Source organism: Falco naumanni, chromosome 7 (genome assembly GCF_017639655.2).
Source record: "Falco naumanni isolate bFalNau1 chromosome 7, bFalNau1.pat, whole genome shotgun sequence".
NCBI classification, from domain to species: domain Eukaryota; kingdom Metazoa; phylum Chordata; class Aves; order Falconiformes; family Falconidae; genus Falco; species Falco naumanni.
Window position 1 is genome coordinate 14,113,279 of NC_054060.1, and position 25,120 is coordinate 14,138,398.

Sequence of the window (25,120 nt, forward strand, 5' to 3'; positions counted from 1 at the left end):
TCCACTGATGAGTAAGTTCTAAAGAAACACAAAGAATGAAGTATTTAGCACCAGTCTGAAGTTTGAATTCCTACAAGCAGCCAAGGCAAGCAGTTCTGGAGAACTAAAATGCTCTGAAAAGTCTGACCCTAGCCTCTCTTCCTCTGTCTTATTCTATATGGGAATAATGGCGTTTTTTTGGAGGACTTTACGGTGGGAATGCAGTGGGGAGTGACCTTTCAGAGAGGTGGCTGGGGGATGGAGACCTGCCTGCTAGCATGTCCAGGACCCTGGGAGAAAGGCAAGGAGGAGGTAGGGTGTCTTGGAGGAGGACAGGCTGCAAAAAGAAAATATGTTTCTCACCACAGCCCCTAGGAACATCCCACATTGCCTTCTCATCCCCTCCCCTGGCTCCCACTGTTCTGCCCTCCATTACCTGTCTCCTGTCCCCACATGTTCCTGATTACACTCTGAAATTGTACCCACCACTGCAGAAAGTCAGGTGTGGGGCAGCAAAATTCAAGTTTGCTTATGCTGCTTGAGCCGGAGCTGGTCTTATGGGCAGGATTGGTTTCACACACGCTGCAGGACTACAGCAGAGTCCCAGGCTCAGCCACGGTCCCTCAGCCCTGCAGCCCCCCTTGGAGGCTAGACCCCCTTTCTGGTGCAGGACAGCTGGCTGCAATGAACCTGGGGGGGGGGGGGGGGGAGTCTTTTCCACCTCCCCTCTTCCCTGTCCCCTCAGCTTCTGTGGCAGCACGACCCCCTTGACCAGCTTGTTGTCCCACACTCACACCAGACGTTCATGCACCGTAGAGCCCAACACAGCCAGTATAGTGGAACGGGCTAATTAAAAAGGCAGCATTTAAAATGCCAGTCCATGGCTGCTTGGAAATGTAATCCAACTTCAGTATTATTTTCAAGCTTAGATTTTTGAATCCAAAATTCCATGTGACGGAAGAGATGGGTATTTAAACAGATGTCTGCAATTTCTTTAAAAAATAGAGATTGAGTTACAGATGGTGGAAAGGGCCTGAGAACTAAAAACTCCTGAGCTACAAGAAAATTTACATGTGAGCAAAATGATTTGCTGAAATGAATTGTTGTGTAATTCTGCACGTTTGAAAATTAAACTTCTTTCACTAAAAATATGACTATCTTTTCCCTTCTGTATTGTCTGCTTCACTACTAGTAGCCTTGGCTGTCATCATCATCGTCACAGCCATGTTGCAATATGAGGGTCCTGTTTCAAACAGACATATAGTTCTTTCCTTCTCCTATCTCTTCTACAGTTTGGCCTGCCAGGACCAAAAATTCTGATCTGAATTAGTTTAAAAGAAAACTAATCTACCCAATCTGCATAACCAGTGCCTGATTGCTTTAACTTCCATTTTATAAATCATAAATAAATGGAATGTTGTGATATAAGCCTGGAAGGAAACCAGAGTCATCATCTGTACTTGCAGATGAAATGGTGGGGGGTTTTTTTTCTTCTTTTGGGGATTTAAAAAGCAAATTACCAAAATAAACTGAGTGAAAAATCTGATAACTTCTAAAGTGACATATGTAATGCAAAGTGCTGCATATTGTAAGGGAAAAACTGAACACATTTGGTACAGTTTTGAGGAGCAATTCAGGATCCAGCTCATCAGCTGGCAGAGCTGTGCATTGATTGCTCTGAGTAGCTTTATGAAGGTCTCCAATCATACATGTGTGCCCAAAAAAACCCAAGTATTAGGATGTATATGAAAGAAATGCATAGACTCAAATACAAGCTATAAGGAGACTGTTACGTGAAGTGCTCCTCACCTACTCTGCAGGGTCCCAGTCTGTCCATTGCAAAACCTGTGCAAATTAGTATGATTTCAGAGAAAAGCAGCAAGACCCACTGGGTGCAGAAAAAAAGTTGTCATTGGAGGAGTGACCAACCTTATTTACTCTACAGTGGAGTGGAGATAGTAAAAGGAATCATTCAATCATTGATGAAAACACTGAGAAGAATTGGGAGTATCTGTTTTCTCTGTCTTACACTGTAAGTGCAAAGAAATAGGTCTGTTAAAGGGAACAGGCTTTGCTTTAAGTATGGGAGCACCTTTACAATTGTTCAGATTCAGTGTGCACTCCTGGATGTGTCCAGGCTGGACTTCTAGTAGACCAAAGTACAGAGTATGCCTAGAGGATCCGTCCCAAATTGTTTATTCATGCTGACAGATGCTCTCGTACTACACCAGTGTTGTTAGAAATCCATCAGCCTCTTACAGTTTTGTAGTCTTCAACACTGTGCTGTGCGCTCACATTCAGGGCTGGGACACGTGTGGTGGGGCTGATAGGGCATTCTGGTTTTGCTGGCTTTCTTTATATGTCCATATCTTTTCTCTCTAAAATCTTATTTAATATTATTTTTGTTAGCTGTGTGTTTGTCTTCATTGAGAAGGCAGCGTACACCACAGCGTGACGACGGCTCTTTGCATTTACATAAAAGTCAGCTTTGAACTGGTATTTGCATATTTCTCAGGACAACTTTTTAAAAGTGAGGTAGAAACCAATTGTGTACCTTCCATTACTCCACTTAGACAGGCACTTCCTGGCATTAAGTAATTATATATATAAGAATAAATTGCAAAGAATAATAAGAGAACGTTCAGCCTACTCTTTTAAAGATGATTGACAAAACGCTTTTAAATGGGCTTCTCCTTTTTTACTTTTAAAGACGCAGAAAGTAGTCCTACATGGTTGGTTTATATTATTTTGGTTCATTTCTGGAGGAACAGTGAAGAGGAAAACTGCTTTTACCTTAGAAATCACATGTCTTGTTGGAGGACTTGTTCAAGGTCTCAGATGTTTATTGTGAGCTCTGACATTTTAATTGAAAGGACAGGAGTGTTGATTTTTTAAAACAAATAGATCCGTTGTCCAAATTGTTTATTAGATATTGGATTAAGTAGGTTTTAACAACCAAAATTGTAAATCAGAGTGTTTTCAACAGTCCGACTTAAAATCCTTTCTTTTCTCAGTTGTTCATCTTTAAAATTTTATATCCAGTGATATTATAATTACATTAATTCTCCATTTGTCAGGGGATTTTGAAACTAATTCTCTGTTCAAATGTAAAAATCAAGAATTCCCCAAAGCTTTTTTTGGTTAAACTCCTGGATAACATTTAAAGCTTGAAAATGGTTGGTTATTTGACAAAGAAAAAAAAAAAAAAGGGAAAATGGCACACTTCTGTTGGAGTAAAAAACTGCAAATTTCATCAGTCTAGTTGGAAAAAAGAGAAAATCACAGTATTTAATATTTTATTTAATACTATCTGCCATGGGGAAATAGGGAGAAGACTGTCTTGAAATATAATAGTTGAAAAAGACTAAACAGCATGTTTTCTGAAATAAAATTATATCTTAAATAAAATAGAGTGTCAAAAGACAGCAACAGTGGAAGCCAAACAAAAGGAGAGAACAGAAACACTGAGAGATAGGAAGAGACTGGTGAGCTCTTTGCTTTTCAGAATGCAGACTGGGTACATAGTCCTGATTGCTAGATCGGTTTTCTGAAAAGGATATTCACCCTGTATCTAGGAATCAAAAAATTGTATCTTGAGGAGGCCCATGGGAATAGGACAAATTTCTCATCTAAAGAAGTTACATGCATTTACAGACTGGGTATTTTTATTGCTCAGCTTGAATCACACTGAGGGATTCTGTGCCTTCAGTATTTTGAGGCTTCCTAACCGTGCCACAGTAATAAGAGCACACTTGTGAATACTTAATGAGGACTGAATTACCATCATGCACACATCCTGCATCAAAGCCAAATCAGAAGTGAAATATCATGTCACATATGAAAGTTTAAGAACTGATTAATTTTGATACCATATTTATAGTTCTCATTTACAGAGAACTCAAAGTACTTTAAGCAAATGGAAAACTAAATTATACTAAAGTAATGTAAATCAATGGAAACTATACATGAATTAGGACTCTTTGTGATGGTGGAGGTGTTCAAGATGGAACTGACTGTACAGCAACCACTTAATTCAATATTGGTAATGTTAAATGGTTTGCATGATGTCTGAGCCTCATTCTAATCCTCGGGACTTTTACCGTTGACTTAAATTGAGGACAGGACTTCATCCTCCTTTTGGCAGAGATAAGAGGACAACAGCAGTGTGCCACACTTCAGAAAGAGGAACATCTCCATTTGGAAGAATAGAGGGAATTTCAGGCAAAGGCAATGCACTTACAGAAACCCAAATATGAGCAGAAAACTGGGTTAACTTGCTGTCTGCCAGACTGAATGGCTCAGGGTCCTTGAGAAATGGGACCACAACTCTGTCTCTTCTAGAAGACAGTTCTGAGAAGGGCATAAATCAAATGGGAAAACCTTATGAACAAAAGCAATATACAAAATTTTGTATCGTGTGAATTTCACAGCCAATTATGCTTCCATAAACTTAAGCTTTTTTTATAATTGGGGATGAAAATACACTCTTGAATGCAAGATTGGAAAAGATTAAAACATTAGAAAATGCTAAGGCAACTGCAGTTCCAATTTCGAATTTTCATCTTATCATGAGACATGTAGTAAGTGCATTACCCCATTTTGATCCAATTCCATTAGATTATTTGTGAGTCACATACAGCGCTGGTTCATAAAACAGCTTTCGGATACTCACCAAAATGAGCTAATTAATCAGAGAGGACTAAGAAAACTCCTCTCTGATGAATGGAGTACGTAATTTAACAAAATGAAGTAAATGGTGTAAAAAGAGTGAGATAAAATAATCTGATGTATGGTGGGAGTTTTTTCCACAACATTGATTGCTGCGCTGCTATTTTTTCCCCTCAGACAATGCTACCCCTTGCCACTTCCCCAGGAAGAGAGGAGAGGTCCTATCAAAGCAATACTCAAGGCTGCAGCCCATGGGGAACACAAAAGGATTGTCACTTTTGCCATGATTATCCCGGGAGAAAAAGGAACTTCACCCTCAGCTGGCAGAATGGGACATGGGAAGTGTTTAGACATCAGTGGTTAGGTAAGGAGCTAAGTCTTCTTCAGCATCCACAGTAACCACCTAACCGCAAGTAAAGAGCGTGGGTATGTTGGACTGGTGTCATCCCACAGCCTGTGAAAATTTCTGTGTAATTCACCCTGCTGTTTTTGTTTTTTTTTTACCCCACGGCATAGACTTTGAGTGTAAGAGATTGAAATTCCATTTTGGTGTTCCAGACATCAGGAAATAGTTGTCTGTCAGAGTGGGAGACAGCTTTATTGACCATAGCTGGAAGGTGTCACGTTGCTGGTTAAGTCCCTTTGAGGGTTCCCATGAGGTCCCCAGGTGATACTGGGGACAACCCCAGTTATTGCACACAAAGTTAAAGCAAGCAGACATAATGCCTTTCTCACACCTTCTAAACTTTCTTTGAAAGAAAGGATAAATCAATGTGAGATGTAAAAAAAAAAAAAAAAAAAGATGAAACAGATCACTGTTGATGGCAGGATATTAATTATAACTCTGTGTGGGAGAAGTTAAAATCCTCTCTTAGCGTGAATTTGGTGTCTTTTCCCACAAAAGAATAACTGTGTCTGTGCAGCACAGTCCTACAAATACCCAATGGAACAGGTCCATGGCTTTCCTATGGACTTGTGTCCTGCAATTGCTTATCATAGGTCACTGTCACCGCTGTGGCTGGGCAGTTATAACACAGCTCTCCCGCACTAGCGCAGCTTTTCCTTCCGCGGAAAGGCATCACCTCGCGTTACTGTCACGGAACCCGGAGGGAAATGATAGCTTGGGACCGTGCCCGGCCGGGGTGCGCGGGGGGGGCAGAGGAGGGCCAGAGGGGAGCCAGCCCTCCCGATGCACTCTGCGCTGCCGGGCGCAAGGCGAGCCAGAGCCCCCGAGCTGGGGGCCGCGGGGCTGAGCCGCCAGGGCCAGTTGCCCAAACGATGCTGAAGTTGCCCAGTGGCTCGAAGGCTCCCCGCCACGGCCGGGCGGGCACGCGCAGCCCCTGCGCTCCCGTCATTTCCCCGGGGAAAGGGATTCCCAGCGCGAAAAGACGTGGAGAGGGCTGGAAGGTGGGAGGGAGTCGCCGGCTTGTGCCTCGCCAGGGTCCCTCGGCGGTGACATCGCCTCGGGGCAGGACGGGCAGCCCCGGGACGCGCTCTGGGGCCGCAGCCGTGTCGGCACGGCCGGTCTCCCGGCCTGGGCAGCCCCCTCCCGCCGTCGGGGCTTCACGGCAGCGGGCGGGGCCGCTCGGGGGGCGCCCCCGCAACTTCACCCAAGTTTTCTCGCCGACCCGTCCCCCCGCGGCAGGGCGCGCCCCCGCGGTGCCCGCGCCGGGACGAGGGGGGTCCAGATGCGGGAGGCTCCCGACGGGGCGGGACACGAACCCCCGCGGCGCGACTCTCGCCCCCGGCCCGGGCCCGCGGCGGGGGGCGGAGGGGCCCCGGGGGCAGGCACCGCCGGCCCGCCCCGCCCCGCCGCCCCCGTGCTGCCGCCTGGCAGGGCGGCGGGTGCCGCGGGAGGCTGCTCGGTGCCGCCGCCGCCCGGGAGGGAGGTTATGTAAGGGGGGAGGGAGGCGGCAGGAGGAGGAGCAGGACGCCTCGCCGCCGCCGCCGCCGTGCAGCCGCAGCCAGCCGGTGCCGGTGCCGGGGCGGCCGCATGTGCGAAGTGGGGACGCGGCCGCCGCTGGCCGCCGAGCGCGGGGAGCCGCCCGGGAGTGCTGCCGCCACCGCCGAAAGGTGCCGAGACATGGGGTGAGTCCGCCGGGCCCCGGCCCCGCGTGGGCGCCGCCTCCGGCGCCCCGGCCCCGCGCCCCGACCCACGCGTGGGCGCCGCCTCCCGCCCCGGCCCCGCCGCAGGTGCGCCCGGCCGGCCGCCGCGGAGCGCAGGGGGAGCCCGGCCGCCCCGCCAGCGCGCCCGGCGCTTCCAGCGTAATTAATCGTTTCCCGCCGGCTCGGAGCGGCGGCGGGGAGGCTCCCGCCCCAGCCGGCGGCGAGCGGGCACGCCGCGCAGGCAGACCGCCCCCGGCACGTCGCGGGGGGCAGGATCCCCGCCGGGCGAAGCGGGGAGGAGCCGGGGGTGTCGCGGGGCGGGTGCGGGCCGGGGTCCGGTCCCTGGGCAGGGCGCGGCGGGGGGTGCGCGCCGCGCCGGGCAGCGGGGGGCACGGCCCGGTGTGCCGCGCTGGGGTTCAGCGGGAGCCCTCGGCGGCTGGAGGCACCATAAACTTGCCTGAACTGTGCCAGTTGTTCGCTAATGTGTGCAAATATTCCCCCACCCCCCCCCCCCTTTGTTTCATGTTTTTAACATGCCAAAAGTCGCTGATCACATGTGATGGCCTCTTGGAGAATTCATCGTGATAATTCCAAAATCAGCCCTGCGGTTTCCCTACCCTCTAACGAGGGGGCAAACCCCATATGCTGGCATCTGAGCAGCGTGTGAAATAAGTATCAGGAAACAGGGGTTAATGTTGTGCTTTTGGCTTGATCTATATATAGGTTTGAGATCCTCTCGACCAGAGTGTCTTGGGGGATTCCTAACCCACACATTTAATTTGCTTTATTTTTATCCTATTATGTTCTCTTACACCTTTTCCCTTCCTTGCCTCTCCTCACCCCCATGTGGCAAGGAAGCGCTCTCTAGTTCCTGAGCTGCTTCATGTCGCTTCCAACTATGCAAACTCCTACTATAGATCTCTTTATTCTTGTCAGAGTGATATAATTAAAGACAATATGGATAAATAATGAATTAAAATGCCATGCATGTGTCAGAATTTGATACCCAGGAGTACTGAATGGAATTAACAAGGACAGAGGGAGAAATAAGATCTAAGTGAGAATCTCCCTGTGTTTCACTTCAGGATTACAAGGGGCTCATCTGCTTCTTAACTATGTAAAGTTGCACAGGAAAATAAAATAGAAACTGGAGAAGGACTCATCAAAACCTGGCTGGAGCAGCGCTGTGCTGCCGAGTCCAGGATGGTCAGAAAGATCCATCCAAGGAAAACTTGTGTCCGTCACTTTACTTGGGTGTCTCTTAAGGCAGGTGTTTTTGTTGTGGTCATTTTTAACCATTTCCATATTGGTAGATCAGGTTAGCTGAAAAGCTTAACTGTGGCTTGGAGAGAATTGAGTGGACAGTCACAGTGGTCCCCCACCCCCTTTTGTAAGTCCGTCGTAGCTCTGGGCTCAGTGTGGTCCTGCTCTGCCTCCAGAGCTGTTCAGGCTGCAAAGGACTTGAAGGCTTTTGAATGCTCTGGTTGTGCTTGTGTCTGCGCTGCTGCATACGCTGCGTTGGGTCATGCGGACTTGTACAGGTATGAGGCACATTCACCGGTTTAGTTTGGTATCCTGTTTTAATGTGTTTCATTTCAAGTAAGCTATTTCAGTCTTACACTGGCGTACGTGAGCTCAGGCTCCCAGCATCATTCATTCCCAGGGTTTCGGCGTGGGTTGTACACACTCGTACACTCTGTACAGAGTGCAGCCAAGGTGGATTTTGGATATGCATTTTGCTGGTGTCTCACATCATCATCTTGCCATTCACCTTTCTGAAACAGAGAATGTGGAAGTGCTTTTGTGACTGTGTTACTGCAGCCATGGCTCAGCACATGTGATGCCGGAGCAACTCCCCTAGGTTCCTCCCTGTTCCACCTCTGCTGGCAAATCCTTCACCTCTGCGTGCTCCAGCTTTTCCTTCTGTGAAATGGGCACCTCTTTACTCATCTCTCTTTGTGAAATATATTGTGATCAGAGCACAAAGCTCAGTCTTTCTTGAAAGAATATATTTTGTCCCAGGCATTCCAGTGGGATTTGCTTCCTGGGCACGTTTTGGTGTCATGTATGGGGCATGTTCTCACAGAAATTGTGACAATAACTTGACTCTTAGCTCTTAAAATATTTCTCTTTTTTTTTTTTTTTTTTTTCTCCCCCCCCCCCCCCCTTTTTTTTTTTCTTTCCTGGGGGGGTGACCATTGCTAATGGTTCATTTAAATGCTGCCTATGGATTTGGCAGTGACTGGTGGTGCTATGAAACCTGATATAGTTACTCGAGCTCAGCTAAGCTATTTAAATTGCTTATTAGCTGTGAGCTGAGCTATTTAAACTGTTGTTTTAGTTCAACTTACTAGGCAGGAAGGTAGTGTCAAGTTTTACAAAAGCAATTTACATGTTTTTCAAAAAATAATGCCTGTTAATGCAGGGAATGTGAAAACAATGTTGTAAAAAAGAGGTCCAGACAAAGGGAAAAAAAAAATCTGCTTCATTGCCCATTAAAGTCAATGTGAAGGTCTCTGTTGGCTGAAAACCATTGTCTTTGGGTCAAGACACTGTTAAGGAACTCACTGGACAAATTTTTACTTTAAAGGGAACAAATTTTTACCTAAATTACCACTTTCTTCTACCCATCTTATCTGCTAACTGCTGTTACTTCAGTAGTGTCAGAGCTCAGAATTTAGGTATTTGAAAATCACAGTGTAATGCAGAAATCTTTGTCAGAAAATACCACCCCGTTTGCCTCTTTGTGTTGCAAGCCAATGGCTAACAGCCAAGAAGGTGGCTCCCTGGTCTGCGCCTCTTCGTGAGCTGTACCTACTCTTCTAATAGCTGTGGTTGGATTCAGTTTGGCCTCAATTTAAGCAGTCTAAGCTAACTTCCCAGTTAGAAAGATGCTTCAGGTTTAGTTATTAGATGATTTAAGAAGATATTGGATAGCTGCTTCATCTGTGCTTATGTTATTTTACTATTTTAATTTCTTTAGTATCTTAGTATTTCCTTATCTGTCCGTTACAAAATACTTCTTGTTATGAGGCGTGTGACAAGTATCCAGTTTGGATTAGACCTGTAAATCACTCGCTGCTGAAGCTGTTATTTATATTATCTGTTGGATTAAAACACAACTAATTTAAACAACCTGTAGCAATAAAACTGAATTTCAGATCTGTTTTATAAATCATATCAAAATGAAAATCAGGCCTCTGAGTGTTAGAAGTTATTGCGGAAAGCTGTACAACGGTGTAGAAGTGTGCGCTGTACAGGTTAATGATGAACTAGCTTGCAGCACACATTCCTTTTGGCTGAGATGAGATGGCTTCTCGGTGTTGCTTCCATGGGGGCTGACATGGTAAATGAGTCCTGTCCAGCTGGGATCCATCTGTACCTCCCCCAGACGGGCTTTGAGCCTGCACCTTCCTCCAGGGAGGTGGGAAAAGGCGAATTTCCAAGCCTGGATCAAGCAACGAAATAACCTCATCTTGAGGAGACTAGACTCATGAACAAAACTCTGCTCCTCCTGTAATATTTTCATGAAAAGGTGCACTTGGGGGTCTGTATTTCTGAGCGCAGTCATATGTAATGTTTTTATCATGCAGTGACGTTTCAGAGCATCAGAAAAGCCCACCTTGCACTCTCCTGCTGTTAGCAATAGTAATGTTCATCAGCCAACACATGGCTTTCTTTGGGGAGTGAAAGGCAAATGAATGGGAGAGAACAAGGAAAGAAGACGGTGAGACAAGCCGAAGATGCGAAGAAGCTAGTGTTATAGGAAGGCATTAATTTTGGACGGTGTTCAAGCTGGCCTTTCCTGGTACCAGCACTACTTCAGATACCATGGTGATAAGCTTTGCCTAAGAAGCTCCGGAGCGTGGAGTAGCGCGTTGCAGAGGAAATTCACCTTGGCTGTCGTCCAGCTCCTGCTGAAATCCACGGGAATCTTGTGCCAGCTCCCTCCAAAGTTTACTGGAGCCATCTGCCTGCGAGGGAAGGGGGCATCCTGGGACCCTAGGCATGGCGGGCAGGTAACGGCACCCGGCTTTCACTGCAAAGCCAGCGTCCCTCAAAGCGGGGCTGGGGTGAGTGGCTGCCCAAACGCAGCTGAGCCAGTCCTGTGAACTCGGGGGCTTCTCTGAGGTTCTGTCAGCGGCTTCAGTTCCTAACACAGCTCGGGGGGGCAGGTGGTATCGGACATCGCCCAGCTGCTGATGGTGTTGGTGTTCAAGGAAAGCGACTGAGATTTGATAGATGCTGAAGCTGTTAATCTCATGATTTTTGAAGCAGCTGGCTGGGGCTGCTTGATTCCTCACAGCCGTGGTTCCTTATGCAGCTATTCCCATTTTGCAGCGTGGATATAGATGGCTGCTGTTCTGACTTGGGGAACTTGGTATATCTGTGTATGGATAAAAGTGTCTGTACAAAATCCAGCGGAAAAGTCAGGTCCAGAGAACTTTTGAGTTCTGGAGCAGTATGTTGGGTTCACTGAAATGGATGGTAAAACTCAGTTGACCTCAACAGTGTGTATAAAACCTGTTAAGTGTAGTCCCTTTCTTATATTTAACACAATTTATATAAGGTTAGAGAGGCAGGGAGCTTGGTGGGGTGTGGGGAATTAAAAAAAAAAAAAAAAGGAGCAAATAGTTAAGATTATCATATGAACTTGTGTATGTTTAGGATTTTGGTGTGGTTGTGTTCAAGTGAGTGAACAAACCTGTGATGTTGGAGTGTTTCATCCAAGCCTGCCATCAAGTGAGAGACCTTGTCGCCTCTCACACAATTCTGTGAGGAGTTTGTATAGTGCAGATAGATGCACATAACTGAATTTGCGCAAAAATCTCCTGTGTCAGTAAGCTCCAAGGAAAACATGGGATTGGGAGAAATTATGAAACAAGCTAATAAGAGTAGCGGGAAGAAATGATGAAGAAATTACTCGCATGAAAAAGACAGTGGGTTAAGAAAATAATTGTAGGGTCTGCTAGAGATAAGTTCAGCAAATTACAATAGGAGAAATCTACCAGTACCACAACTAGTTTGAGTGCCTGGGTGCAAATTTCGCCAAAATTTGCGCATATAGACAATACTGTAGAAAGAAAACTTAATGTTAAGAGAATGATCGTAGTCAAGTTGCTTTCACTTGAGAAAAAACATATAAATATACTCCACAAAGTTGGGATGTCCCTCAAGCCTTTCTTTCTGTTTGAAAAGAGGATGGTGGGTAGCTCTTCTGATAATAAAGGCATCATTTGAAATAAAGAATTATTTGATGTTCAGTTCCTTTAAACTGAAAATAGTTTTGACTGGTTCAGGATCTGACGATGTGTCTTAAACTGTTCAAGCGTATTCCCAGCATGACTGAAAAAGGCAGAGAGGAGCAATGAGTTTGCCGAGAACTCAAGAGCAAGGGCATCAGCCTGGTTTTGCATCTAGATTTTCTGCAGCGCTGTGTATTTGTATTCATTAATTTGGCTCTGTTAATGCAGTACCTACAATAAATAGCCTCGCCCATGGACATTACTTAAGAACACGTAAGCATTTTGAATCAGCTGTTGGTTTTCCTGTTGACTTTGTGATAGGGCGTGTGCGGAGGGAGAAGATCCTTGGCCCTGAAGGTTGCTGCCCGGTCAGATCTCTGTCTGCTTTCACCTTCAGTGTTGTCTGTCGCCTTTGTGCACTTTGTACGCTGCAAATACAGCTTGTGACTTGTTTATACTGTGTTTTGGTCGTGGCTCTTTAGGATGTATATGTGCTTAGGGGAACATATTTCAACTATGTTTCTGTGATAATTCAGCTGTACACTGTAAATAGCTGACAATCCTGTTATTAAATCTCAGAATGTGACAAGGGCACTGCCTTCAAACGAAGACAGGAAGCGTTTAAGCTTGAGCATTAAAGAATCACTTTTAATGGCAAGCGCAATTAGGCAGGGGATAGACCATTAGTATCAGGGAAGGTTTCTGCTGTGCCATAGCCACACATCACCCAGCACAGGTTAGAGACGGCGTGAGTAGGGGTTGTGTAATATGTACTCATGCAGAATGTACAAGATGAGATTGGATGATGCAGTTGATCTTTGATTATATTTTTGATGACACATCTTAGCTGCTCTCTGCCTGTTTGTAAGAGAGAAATCTGCCCGCTGCTGCTGGCTTGGATGCTCTGTGCTGCTTACTCCTCATTGACGCAGCAACTATTAGGGGCTATTGGACCCTTTTGCATCAATTGGAAATGCGTCGTAATGATAATTTTGCCACTGGGGTCAGGATTACGCCGAAGATGATATTTTGAATAATTGATGCTCAAGGTGTTTTAGGATTTGTTTTGTTTTTTTTTTTTTAAAAAAAAAAGGATATTGCTGGATGACATCACCAAGCGGGACAGCCTGCTTAATGACTCATAGGGGAGCAGGAGGCTCTGCTGTGTAGGTGTTCTAGGATTTGTGGGCTTCATGTTGAAGGCTGGCAAGACTAGGAGCTTTAGCTGCAAAACAACTGTGGCTTTATCATGAAGAGCGAGCAGATTTGACACAGGGGAAAAGAGGGCCTGGCAATGGAGGTGTGAGCAGAAGTGACTGCTGGTTACTGTGCAAAGCTTGTTCACTTCAGTGGCAATGCATCTTCCTTTCCTGCCTCCCCCACACGCTAGTCTGATTTTATTTATTTGACGTGGCTTATCAAAATGCAAGATTGTAAGAATTTCTGAAGTGACAAACTGTTTTCTTTCCGTCTGGAAGTTTCACTGCAGCCTACAGGATTTAGAAACTTGAACCCTGCTGCAATTCAAAAGGAAATTTTCTGTAGAAGTTGCACTTTTCTGCCTGTGCATCAGGGATTCTGAGAGCGCCCCTGGGAGCTGCTAGGTGCTGTTCCCCATTAGCATTTGCATTATAGTAATAGAAGTCCTGCAACTGCATTCTTATCAGGCGAGGTTTAGTACATCAATGCAGCAAGACAGCAAAGGCCTCTATGGAATATGTTTAAAAATATGTAGCCAGCTTGTACTTTTTTTTTTTTTTTTCCCTAAAGCTGCTTCTGGTTGTACTGAGGATTCTTCCTTGTAGACTGTGAAATGGTGTGTATGGGTACTTACTGTGTAAATACTTGTTGTTTGCCTCTGCTTAACACTTTGCAGTAGATTCTCCTCAGATATGGAACGCTGTATTTTTTGGAAAAAAATACAAAATTTAAATCTTGCGTAGCTCTGAAGGGAAATATTGATTTTTATTATGTGGGGGTGTGAGCATCTTATTTTTGGTATTCATTACTTATTGTTTCTTCCCTAGAAGAAGGGCAGGTAGTGTAGCCAGAGCTGAGAGTATTCAGCAAGGCTTTTCCTTCAAGATGCACTCTTGTCTCTGCTTATATTAATTGCATTGCAGTGACTGACTCAAGTTCATCGCTTTTGGTGAGTTGCTCTGTAACCTGTAATGGCAGCACTTTGTTGTTGCCTTTGTTTCATTCCCTGGTTTTCAGGCTTTTGCATTCTGGATTCCCATTATAAATCTGTTGCAGACATCTAAAATGTCTCCCTGCAGTTGTTTAAGTGGGAACATGTGATCTGTTTTGTGATATTGAAAACTGTCAATGAGAGCATTTGAAAAATAACGGCAGAAATTTGCTGAGACGTGCAAAATGTCCCCAACCAGCACTCTGGGCTGCGCTGAGGCTCCGGGCTGCTCGGAGAATGCGTGGGAAACGTGGGGAGAGTCTGACACCTTATTATTGTTCCTTTCAGAGATAGTGGTGTCTAAAGATGAATCAACAGATCTGTTCTGGTAGGTAGTTCAGACACTGGTGCAAAGGTGGTAACAGCGTAGTTGTTCCCCTGTCTCTGCCTTGACATCACCCCATCTCTAACCAGGATGTACCTGTGCAGTGCCCCTCCAGGTGACGCCCCCATCTCGTACACCTTAACGTAGTCCAAACCCCTGGTAGTCCCAAAGCCAAAATACTCCTCCCTGACCTGCCAGGAGGTTTCTGACCCAGACAGGACAACCCCGCGGTGCTCATGGGCACAACATACACCCAAGGGCACAACTGTTGCCCTTGGGTATACAAGGAGGAGCTAAAAGCATCTTTGGACTCTATTTATGTACAGGTATAATCCAATGATTGTCATAATAATACCCTCTTCTACAGCAGGGGTAGGGAGAAAATTATTCTTTTATGAAACAATAAAGGAGATTTAGTTGCCTAAAACTTTACAGCACACAGGTGAGTGAGTGTTCTCTTTTCATGATTATTTTGTGTTTGACAGCTGTTTGCCACTTACGTAGTCCGTTACAGGAGGCAGCTGATTTTCTGTTGCCTGTTGTTTATAGAGGTGGTCTTTATAAATTTGTATTTAAGGTACCTTCTAAAAATGCTAATGAATAAAAAGGAGTCTAATTTGGTTTATGGTCCTTTTCAAGATGAACAGAAACTGGCCTGACTGAGAATAGGGATTTGTCACTTCACTACACCCACCCAAATTCAAGGAAATTCAATTAAAACCTTGAGTCTCCAATCTCAGTTACAATGAAACACAATAGCTGCAGAGCAGGGGTCAGGTCCTAGGTTCCAGAAAGGGAGATGTTGCGTTGGGAGTGATTTGGGGTCGGCAGGGAGGCTGTTCTCCTCCTCCCAGGCAGATCCAGAAGTCTGCATGAGTCCGTGCTTCCTCGGGAAACTTCCGTTTCCCCTCTGTGCCTCTTCCACCTTCCTCTGTGATTTGGAGCAGGGGAATGGGTGTTTGTGCATAACGCGAAATTCCACCTTCTCTTTTTAGAGATCTGAAGGACAAATAATGTCTTTAAAGTTTCTGTGCGATCCTCAAAGCTGTTCCCCAGACAGAAAGTTCTAAGCAGCTGGTGTTTGAGACCTTCAAAATTGCATATTATGGAAGATGCATCAGCTTTCAAGGACTTAGATGCAGTTGGATGCTCCCAGCCATCTCTCTCGCCCTGCTTTGCCTCCCCAGACTTCTCCGCAAAGCTTATGGTTTTGCAGAAGGCTTCCTTCTTCAGCAGGACTGAACTCCTTATGACCCCTGGGGTAAATGCCTCTCCTGCAGTTGTGGTTACCTGCTTTTTCTCTCTACAGAGAAGGTGTGTTCTGAATTTTTCAGTCTCAGAGCAGTAATACTCCATATGCATTGTTCAAATCTTTGCAAGAACTTTTCTCCATTGAGTTAGAAATTAGCATTTCAAATTCTATGGGGGAGAAGTTGCCAGAGTTTTTTTATATTTTAAGCTTAGAGTTTGGAACAGAATCAGAATATCTAATCCACTTTGCATTCCCTGCTTGGTCTTTCCTCCCTGCCTTATGAATTGGCATCCTTGTCCTCATGAGGTAGAGCAATATTGTGCACCACTGTAAGGCTTCTCCCATGAAATATCGAAGTATCATTATGCTGATTTGCAACACATTTTCCAATAACTGTTAAATTAATGTGATGTGAGGTTGTACTGGAAAGAGTTTATGCTCTTCAGCTGCTTTACGGGATGACCTCTGAATTACTGGCCAGAAGAGAAAATAGTCACACAACTGCTGGGAATGATTTGGGATGGTTCGGTGCTGCCTCTTATTCAGTAAAGGAACGGCTGATTTCCACGAGTTAAACAGCGTGGTCCAAAATTTGCACCTTGGATCTAAGTTACTTTTCCTCCTTTTCTTTTCCTCCTTCCCCTGTGGTGACGGAGCTGCCACAGCTCCCTGCAGGGAGGAGTGCCCAGGGTGACAGCAGCTCCAAGCCTGGGTCATAGCATTGGCTGGGGAGGCACATGGAAAAACACAGGGTAAGCCTGGGTTGTCTAGGGAGAAACGGACAACTAAAATGCTCTTTTGCTGCCTTTTGGGGTAGTAAAGCTTCCTAAAAGAAAACTGTGTTTAGAGAGATCTGTAACAGAGGCCTTACAAGTCAAATTGATTTAATTCTTAGAGTGCTAAAGTGTGAACGTGCAAAAAGCATAGTAGGAATTTCTCACCAGTTGGCACCTTATCCTCAGTGGCTGAGTGAGGACTTGATCCATTCTGCATACTGACACCAGGCACTAATTTTAGATCACAGGGACTATGAAGAGTGCAGTTTCTAGCTCTTGACTTGCTGTAATGTACTTACGGCAAATAGGGGAAACTGGTACATAAACTTTTTTCTCCCCCAGCAAGGGAGGTGTCTGCTTCCGCTAGCAAGGAATCTCCTACCATGAGAGTGCACTCAAAACAAATTACTGTGGAATAAAAGCCATGATTTTTAATCCTATTTTAAAATAAATACCCACAATTTTGTTCTGAAAATAAGGTCAAAAGTCATTTAAATTGCGTAATATGGGTTATTAGTTTAGTATGAAAATCTGTCTAGAATTTATGAGCTGGTTTTGCTCACGTTTGTTTGGTATAAATAAGCAGTAACTTGGAGCAGAAGAGGGTCAGGTCCCCTGCATGTACTGTCCTGTTGTTTTGAAGGGTGAATTCACTGCTGCATAAATCTCACAAAAGGTTCAAAGCCCCGCAGCAAAAGTATTAGTAAAGGATGCAGCCATAAGCAGGTTGTGTCATCTGGGATGCGTATCAGCGTGACGTATCATCCGTTGAGTGCTTTGTTTGCATTTGGTAAATACGATGAGCTCCAGCTCTGTGCTGAAGTAGCACTGCAGAACTTACCAATGGCTTATCCAGTCGGCAGTGAGCAGGATGAGCCTCTGGTCACCATCCAGCCAGTTTGTTTTGTTTCACAGGATTGCCGGGGCACCGTTCTGCCTTCTCCCAGTTGATTCCTCTTTTGGAAGCAGGCATGGGGACAGCTAGCTGTGTATAGTGCATGTAGAGTCCCGCTCCAGAAACCCTGACGGTCCGTGGTTTGGGCAGTCCTCCGCTGCGTTTTGCATGGGGCTAGGGCTGGGTGTGTGGCTCCTTTTAAAAACAGGACAGTAACTTTAACGTGTTTTCAACCAGAGAACAGAGAAGGATTTAGGAAAAAAACACCGGGAAAAGGAAGTATATGTATCAGTGCTGCCAACTCACAGGGCAGCCAGCGTATCAAGCAGGAAATAGTGGCAACTAAATAAGGGCAAGGCAGAATAGCTAAAATGAGGCATGTTATCCCCTGGCTGTCACAACAGCGCTGTACTCCAGCTGAGGGCCCAGTGCACAGCCAGTTTTATCAATAACTGTGTGATACCCGCAGGCCCTTGAGCCTGCACCGAACAGGAATCCTGGGAGAGAGCGCAGCCCCAGCGTGCCAGCCCATCTGAACCCATCGTTTTTGTTCCAGCTCATGGAAAAATTATTTTAGATCATCTCACCACTTTAAACATTTTAGTAAGTGTTAATATACTTTCAGCACAGTGGAAATAATCACCATATGGCTGTAAGATCTGCCATCTGTCCAGGGATGTTGAAATACAATTAGTCCATGTAGTCCATTTATCAATCTATAAGTGACAATATTCACAGTCCTGGCAACTTTGGCTGCTGACAGAATCAGCACTTGTGTAGGCCTACCTGTCTGACCTTATTACAATCAATATGTAAATGAGATGGAAAAAATCCTGTCGTTCACTGCATCCTTCACCCTTGACAGAAACAAAAAAAAGTCTATATTGGTGTAAATGAGACTGAGAAAACGTTATGCCTTAATTTTTGTAGCACTAATTGGTTTTTTATGTCTAGTAGACCCTTAATTTCATAAGGAGAAGCTAGATTTCCTTGCAGTCTTTTAATCAAGAAATATCAGCATGACAGAGTATGTCACAAGGGAAAAAATCATTATTAAATCCTCTCATGTTGTATTAAATTCCAAGGCACAAAACCCTAGATGTAAGAAGCATGAGAAATGTGATCATTAACATCATACAGGTAAGAATTTATTTTTCCAACATCTCTTGTTTGACCTCAGGAGAGTAAGAAGATGGCTTTTCAGCAGAATGAATAATTTTTTGAAAAAAGGTCAAGGCCTTTTGGTTTTAAAATTATTAACAAACTGACACTATAAGGGGTCTGACTTTTGACCACTCGGACAAGTGTAGCCCCTGCGTGTCCTCGCGTGGCTGCTCAGGACTGCTACCCCCTTAAAACTTGGCTTAGATTTATAATGGCTAATGCATATCCAGAAAATAACTTGAACTTTTTGTTTGGTTTTACATATTACCCAGACTCATACTACATAATAAGTTTATAATAAGAATGTGTGCTATGTTTTGTTTATTCTACAAATTTTCAGCCAGCCCACACTAATTTTGAGACTCTGCTGACAGGAGAATGTCATTTTTTCCGCATATTTGCATTATAGCCCATAGTTATAGAACCTGCATTGCATGAAAAATGCTGATACTTGAAACTAAATCCTTGCGTAGCCCGCACCTCGTACAACCTGTACCTTGCATAACCCACAAGGTTGGAGGCACTGGCATGCAGAAATTGGAAGTTCCCCAGGGAGCAGGACTGCAGGGATCAGAAATAGGTGGCTACTGAGGTTCAGGAATTTCTGGGATAAGTTTCTCCTAATGTTACTTGCAAACATGCAGAGTTTGAAGTTTTAGCAAGTTGCAGTGGTTTAGTTTTGTGTCTACTGATACTGGGTTTTTTTGTGGCAAGGGGAGTAGTGATTTCGCTTTGTAGATCCTGTGTTTCTTATGAATAACCTGTTGGTTAAGTTTTTCAGATTTAGTTTTTCTCTCTGAAGCTCAGGAGATTACTAGAGGATCTTCACTTTTGCACTGGGGTTGTTGACAGCTTTTTATACCAACAAATAAATGTACATATCTGAGATCTGTACTGTAAATCTGATGGCAGCAGATGGTGTTACATTTTTAAAGACTAAAGTGAATAACGTTAGCTTCTAAATGTTTGAAATTTCCTTTGTATTTTTAACTTGAAGCAGAAGAAATGTGTCATTGCATGATCTTACTGGCTGCTAGTAAATACATTAGATTCAAGAACAGTGTCCTCCAGTTCCTTAGAGAGGTGCTGCCTGTGTGCTAGCAGCAACCAAAATATTCTGGTTGTTGATTGTATTAGTCTATTAAAATTGCCAGAAAATGGAAATTGCTTTTTTTCCAGATAGTCTAATTTAAACTGCATTGAGTGGGGAGTGACGCTGGCTTTAGCCACGCTCCTTTGTGCCCAGCGTCTTGACATTTCCCAACTGCATCTGGGGGTTCCAGGCTGTGAGCACAGGGGGTGCACTTCTGCTGGAACCTCTCTTTACTATTTTTGATACACAGGCTTTGGTGTTCTTGACTACGTTTCGTGTTTTTTGTCTTCTAGACAGTTTGTTTAGGAGGAGGCTGGTAGCAACAAATCTGTTTAAACGTGGCAGTGCTGTTGCTAACGCAGGCAAGTTGATACCTGTACCAAAAACCCAGTGTGGGCATTGGTTTGCATCTTTCTGATCTCTCATGGAGTAAATTGCTTGTTCTTTAATTGCTTTTAATTTTTACATGCCTATATTTCATTAGAGGCATGCATCCTTGTGTTATTAAACCATCTGTTGGCACCCTTTTTCCTTGCAGTCTAATAAAGCGCTCAGACCCGAGTGTTTTGTCAGCCCAGGTGCTCTGGCAGCATCTCTGGGCACAGCGTGTACCAGCATAGGGCACATGCCGTGCCCTGCCCGTGCTGCCTGCACGTAGTGGTGGCCACTGGGACAGGCAAAGCCCTATCGCTTGCTTCTGACGTTACGGTTGGTAGAATTCCTTATTTGATCCTTTAGGCAGTAGATCAAAAAGTTATACAACTTGTTCTTTAAACTGAACTGATTGGCTTTCCCCCCTCCTAGTATAAGTGGAAGAAAAGCCTCAGGGTAGAACATTTGAATAGGGCATGGGAAAGCATATCGATAATTACATGCATGGATTACTGCACAAAAGTACTCCCCTCCAAAGATCCGCTTAGTTCTGTGGTGTTTGAAATAATGGAGTGTTTAATCATATTATTTTGCAATAGTGAGGCCTTGATTATGCTACTGAATAAAATCAACTTTTCAGATTTCTTTGTGCGAAGGCAACCTCATTTGCCATGCAAATTCTTACAGCATGGGAGGAGAAAAAGTCCTGAACATAAAGATGCTGCCCTGGTGGTGTCGGTGGGTTTCACATGCACAGACACACAAGTGGTCTTTCACTTCAGTCTCTCTTTGTAGGTACAGTGTATTTTGATCGTATATCCTCTGACATTTAATCTCTTTGTTTTTTAAACAAACACCAAATAGCATGCACAACCTCCAAGTATCCCTAGCCTTCTGCCACACAGAAGACATAATGCAAAGGATTAATAATAATAGCGATAAAGATTCCACTAGCATGCTAAAGGATTTTTCTGCTGGTTTACAAATGCAAAATAAATTGCTCTCTTCCCCCAGAGTTGTGTCTACGTTACTTTCTCTTCTTTGATCGTTTCTCACCAATGGTGACTGTAGATGTGTATGCTGTCTGATGTGGGGTGAAGAGGACCGGGAGCGACTGGGGCTGCTGACATCTCATGTCTCCCAGCAAGGCCACTGCTGGGGGCTCCTGAGCAGCGCTTGTGGCGTGGGTGAGGGCTCTGAGGAGTGCTGCCTCTTATTTTATTTTTATGGATGGTGCTCAAGGAGCTTGACACAGTTCAGATCTGTACACCGGGTCCTTATTTCTCCTTTGTAAAACAAACCAACCCACCCCCATGGTGTGTTACCTGTGTGTGAGAAAATTCATGGTGGGGCAGAGCTGAGGTTTTGTTCGGGCTCGGCTGGGCTGCTCTGACAGAAGCAGAGGCCAGTGTGTGCTCTGTGGGGGTGAGCTGAGCGTTTCCCCCACGTGGGGTACCCGTGGGCTGGCTCAGCCCTGCACACCCCACTGTAATGAGCTCCTGTGGGCTCCCTCCTGCCCGAGCATCCCTGTGCTGCAGCAGAGGGTCTTGCCGAGAGCTTTCCAGAGCAGCCCCCAACGTGTAAAATGCAAGGGTAGCGTGTGCCAGCGCTTCATCTTTCCTCCCACTAGCCGCATGGGGTAAATTTTGGCGCATGCATGCGAGCCAAAGCTCAGGGAGCCGCAATGACCCTGACCCCGGTGTTCCCTGGGCTCGTGGCCGGGTGGCGGTGCTGGCACCAGGCGAGGCACAGAGGGAGGCTGCTCCCCTGCTCCTACAGGCTTGGGCTCTCCGCTCCAAGATTTACGCTTTCAATTTACAGTGGCAATCTCTCGCTGAAATATTACAATGCAAACATTGTGCCACAGAAGAGGCTGTGCTAAAAGCATTAACTCTACTGGGGCTGGGGCGAACCCAGAGGATGTAATTTTTAACTGATCCAGAAAAACAGGAAGGCTTTGGGGGTCTGTTTATGTGCTGATGCAGCCTCGTTTGTCAACATGGGTAGGAAAGGTGCTGGAGGTAAACAGAGTACAAATATTTTTTTCAGTTTAATAGGGGTTGAATTTATCCCTATGCCAATGGAAGGCTGTGTAAACATTACCCAGGGGTGCAAATTTATGCGTCCTCTTTCAGCATCTTCGCAGGAAAAAATCTCTGAGATAATCAGAGTAACACGACCAGTTTCACACACATGTGTCTCACAGCTTGGGTTTTTTTTCTGATAAATAACCTTACCTGTGGAGGATTAGTTGAGGATCCTCTTGGTTGCTGTCACTTATGTGTGAGTGTTTGTTCACAGTGTCTTGAAAGATTAATAGCCCTCTGGAGATAGCCCAAAAATAAAGTGTGAGCTTTTTCCCCGCCCAAGTTAAGGCTTTTAATTTGTATATTGACTTCATAAAGGCGTAATGGTATTGTGAGACCTCACAGATGTTACAATGATTTTTATACTGAGAACTTTTGTACTCAAGATTTATTCTTTTGGACTTAACTCAGCCACAAATCAAAAATTAGCTTAATTAACGTCTGTGCTTTTAACAGGAAAATTCCTCTTTAGGTAGCTAGGGTTTTTTCTTAATTTTTTTGAAGTAAGTGGAACTATTATGTTTCTTACAAATGCAAGAAGCACTTTTGCTAATTACATTCTGTCAGTTGAAATAATAATGCCTGTAAAAGAAGGGAGCTAAAAAGATTTATTTTTTTTTGCATGAATTTCACATATTTCTGCAGATAAGTTGATACCAAATCTAGTATAAAGTGGGCACCAGAGAATCATGACACTGGTTATGTGCACGAGTTGCACGCCCTTCCATCTATCAGTGCTGCTGCCAGATTCAGCACTTCTTTTCAACCTCGTTGTGAGGAGACCTGTCTGCCTACAAAATGGGAATTTCAACAGCTAAAAGACTAAAAAGAAGGACCTCAGGTCAATTATATTTTTAAAAATAGCTGTTCCTCTTTCTTGTTTTCTCTTTTTTTGGGGATGATGTAATTTCTCTCCTACCTGTCAGGGTTTTTCGGTTGTTCGCTGTACCCTCCTATGTACCCGGGGTTCCACCTGCGGTGGGGAACACCACCCGGCAGCGCAGGGCCTGGCTAGCAGAGTACCGACAAATGCAGTTTAAGGGGTGCCCGCACTTTCTTCTTACAGAGAGAAAAAAGAGGAGCAAAACCCAAGTGCAGTTGCCCCCTGCTAGCCCAGCCTGTTGCTCTGCGCTGGTTCTCCCATCCCTTGTGTACAACAGATGCCAAGACCTCCCCCTTCTCTCTGCGCTCACCTTCCTGCCTAGGGTTGCTTCTCTGTCCTTCCAAGTAATTTTTGCTGTGGGATTTGCCTGCGTGAGGAGGACTCTGTGTTGCAGGTCAGACAGGAGCTGCCCGGGTCTGTGGAGCCCAGTGGCTCTGGTCAGACGTGCATTCAGGCACCAGCGCTTGGGTGCAGGCAGGGGGTTTGCAGGGCTGACATCCTGTCCCACCTTCCTCCACATCGCGTAGGAGCAGTTGTTAAAACCACCAGCAGCTGCTTTCTGGTCTGTAAAGACTGTTAATTTTTACAATAGTCTCTTTTGTTGAGTGGCAAATATTCAGCTGTTGGTTTAGCCTTTTAAATTCACATAGTCGAAACCTTCCCTGGGTATATCTGGTATAAAACTTCCCTGCAACGATAGTGATAGAAAAGCTAGAGAGGGAATGAGGTGATTTAAGTTTATTTCCAGGCTTGCTACTGGCTGTGTTATCCCGGGATGCCATCTCACCTCTCCATGGCTGTTTCTTCAGGTGTAAAGTGGAACCATTACCCACCTGCTTGCCTCATGCTGTGAGTTTTGCACCCTTGCAAGTTGAAACAGGCTCTTCGCTTCTGCTGGTTGCGTGTGCTGGCAGCCCGCACCAGAACCTGCCTGTCGCAGCCGATGAGCTCTGAATGACCTGGTTTAATTAGCAATGCCAGTTTGGGAAGAGAGCAAGCTGCCTGCTTTCGTGATGCTGGCTTGCTGCTACCGCATCTGCAAAACGTGCAGGCTTGGTGTTCATCTCTCCCCAGCTCTGCACATTGCCTGTGCCGAGTGTGCCCAGTCTGCCACACTGGTTCCCAGCCCCAGCCATGAAATGGGCAGTGATGGGCGCTGGGTTACAGTCTGTCAGGGAACTGGGCTGACACAGCTGAACGTGTGGTGTTTGTGGTGAGTGTAGGGAGGATGTGCCTGTATTACTTGGAGCACGTGTGGTAAGGTGAGGAGGGGTCCTCCAACTTTGTCCTCAGCCATCACTGAGAAGCTAATTCATGTGGTTTTCTGCTTCCCGAAAATATTTTATTCAAGATGGCACGAGCCTTCAATATGTAGGGATAACAGGCTGGAGGATAGTGGACTCTTTTGCTTTGAGAAAAGATTAATTTTGTGTATAAACTGCAACAGGTGTGCTAATTACCATGTGCGACACCACGGGCTGTGACTTGTCCCCACGGCAGTTCTGTCCTGCATCAGAGGTCTGCCTTTACTTGGGTTTTGGTGTTTGAGGGAGAGGGGTTGGTTGGTTCTTAAAGTTTGAGATGGGCGTATATGAACAAGTGAGTAGTGTTAATGGGTAGAGAGAAACAGTATTTTCACAGGTCATCTTTAGGCGTCATTACTTATCTGGACTTCCACCAAGATGAGCATTTCAAATAGGAGAAAAATCTCCATCTGTGAACTGAGGGGCCATCATGCAACAGTAAAATCTAGAAAGACAAGGCAGCAGGAGCCTGGCAGGGCAGCTGGGCACCCTGAGGAATTGGGAGCCCCAGTCCCCCAGAAAAGGGACATTTAGTGACTTCTGGGGTCTTGGAGGAGCGGCTGGAGAGCTTGCTGCTTTCAAGGAACAGGATGTATTTACTCAGTTTTGATTGGAACCAAAGGCACGGGTTTGCCTCGCTAATGTGCTCTTAGCCTTTGGAGCTGTGCATGAATTTTTGAGAAGCCAGAGGCACAGGTGATGCTCGGTGGCTTTGGGAGCTGGCAGCATCACCGTCCTGCTTTTGCAGAGGAGCTGAGGGCGGGTGGCCAGTGGGTGAG

General features: G+C 45.3%; 1 protein-coding gene across 2 annotated transcripts in view; it reads left to right on the forward strand.

Moving 5' to 3' along the window:
* Positions 1–6,480: 6,480 nt before the first annotated feature.
* HOMER2 (homer scaffold protein 2) overlaps positions 6,481–25,120 on the forward strand; it is a 59,960-nt gene continuing 41,320 nt past the window's right edge. Inside the window, exon 1 of one of the 2 annotated variants that reach the window (XM_040600983.1) lies at positions 6,481–6,735. In XM_040600983.1, coding sequence (XP_040456917.1) covers positions 6,641–6,735 — 95 coding nt within the window. In that variant the 5' untranslated portion in view covers positions 6,481–6,640. Of the gene's footprint in view, positions 6,736–10,341; positions 10,773–25,120 lie in introns of those variants that run through there. The other variant, XM_040600984.1, reaches the window with a different exon arrangement.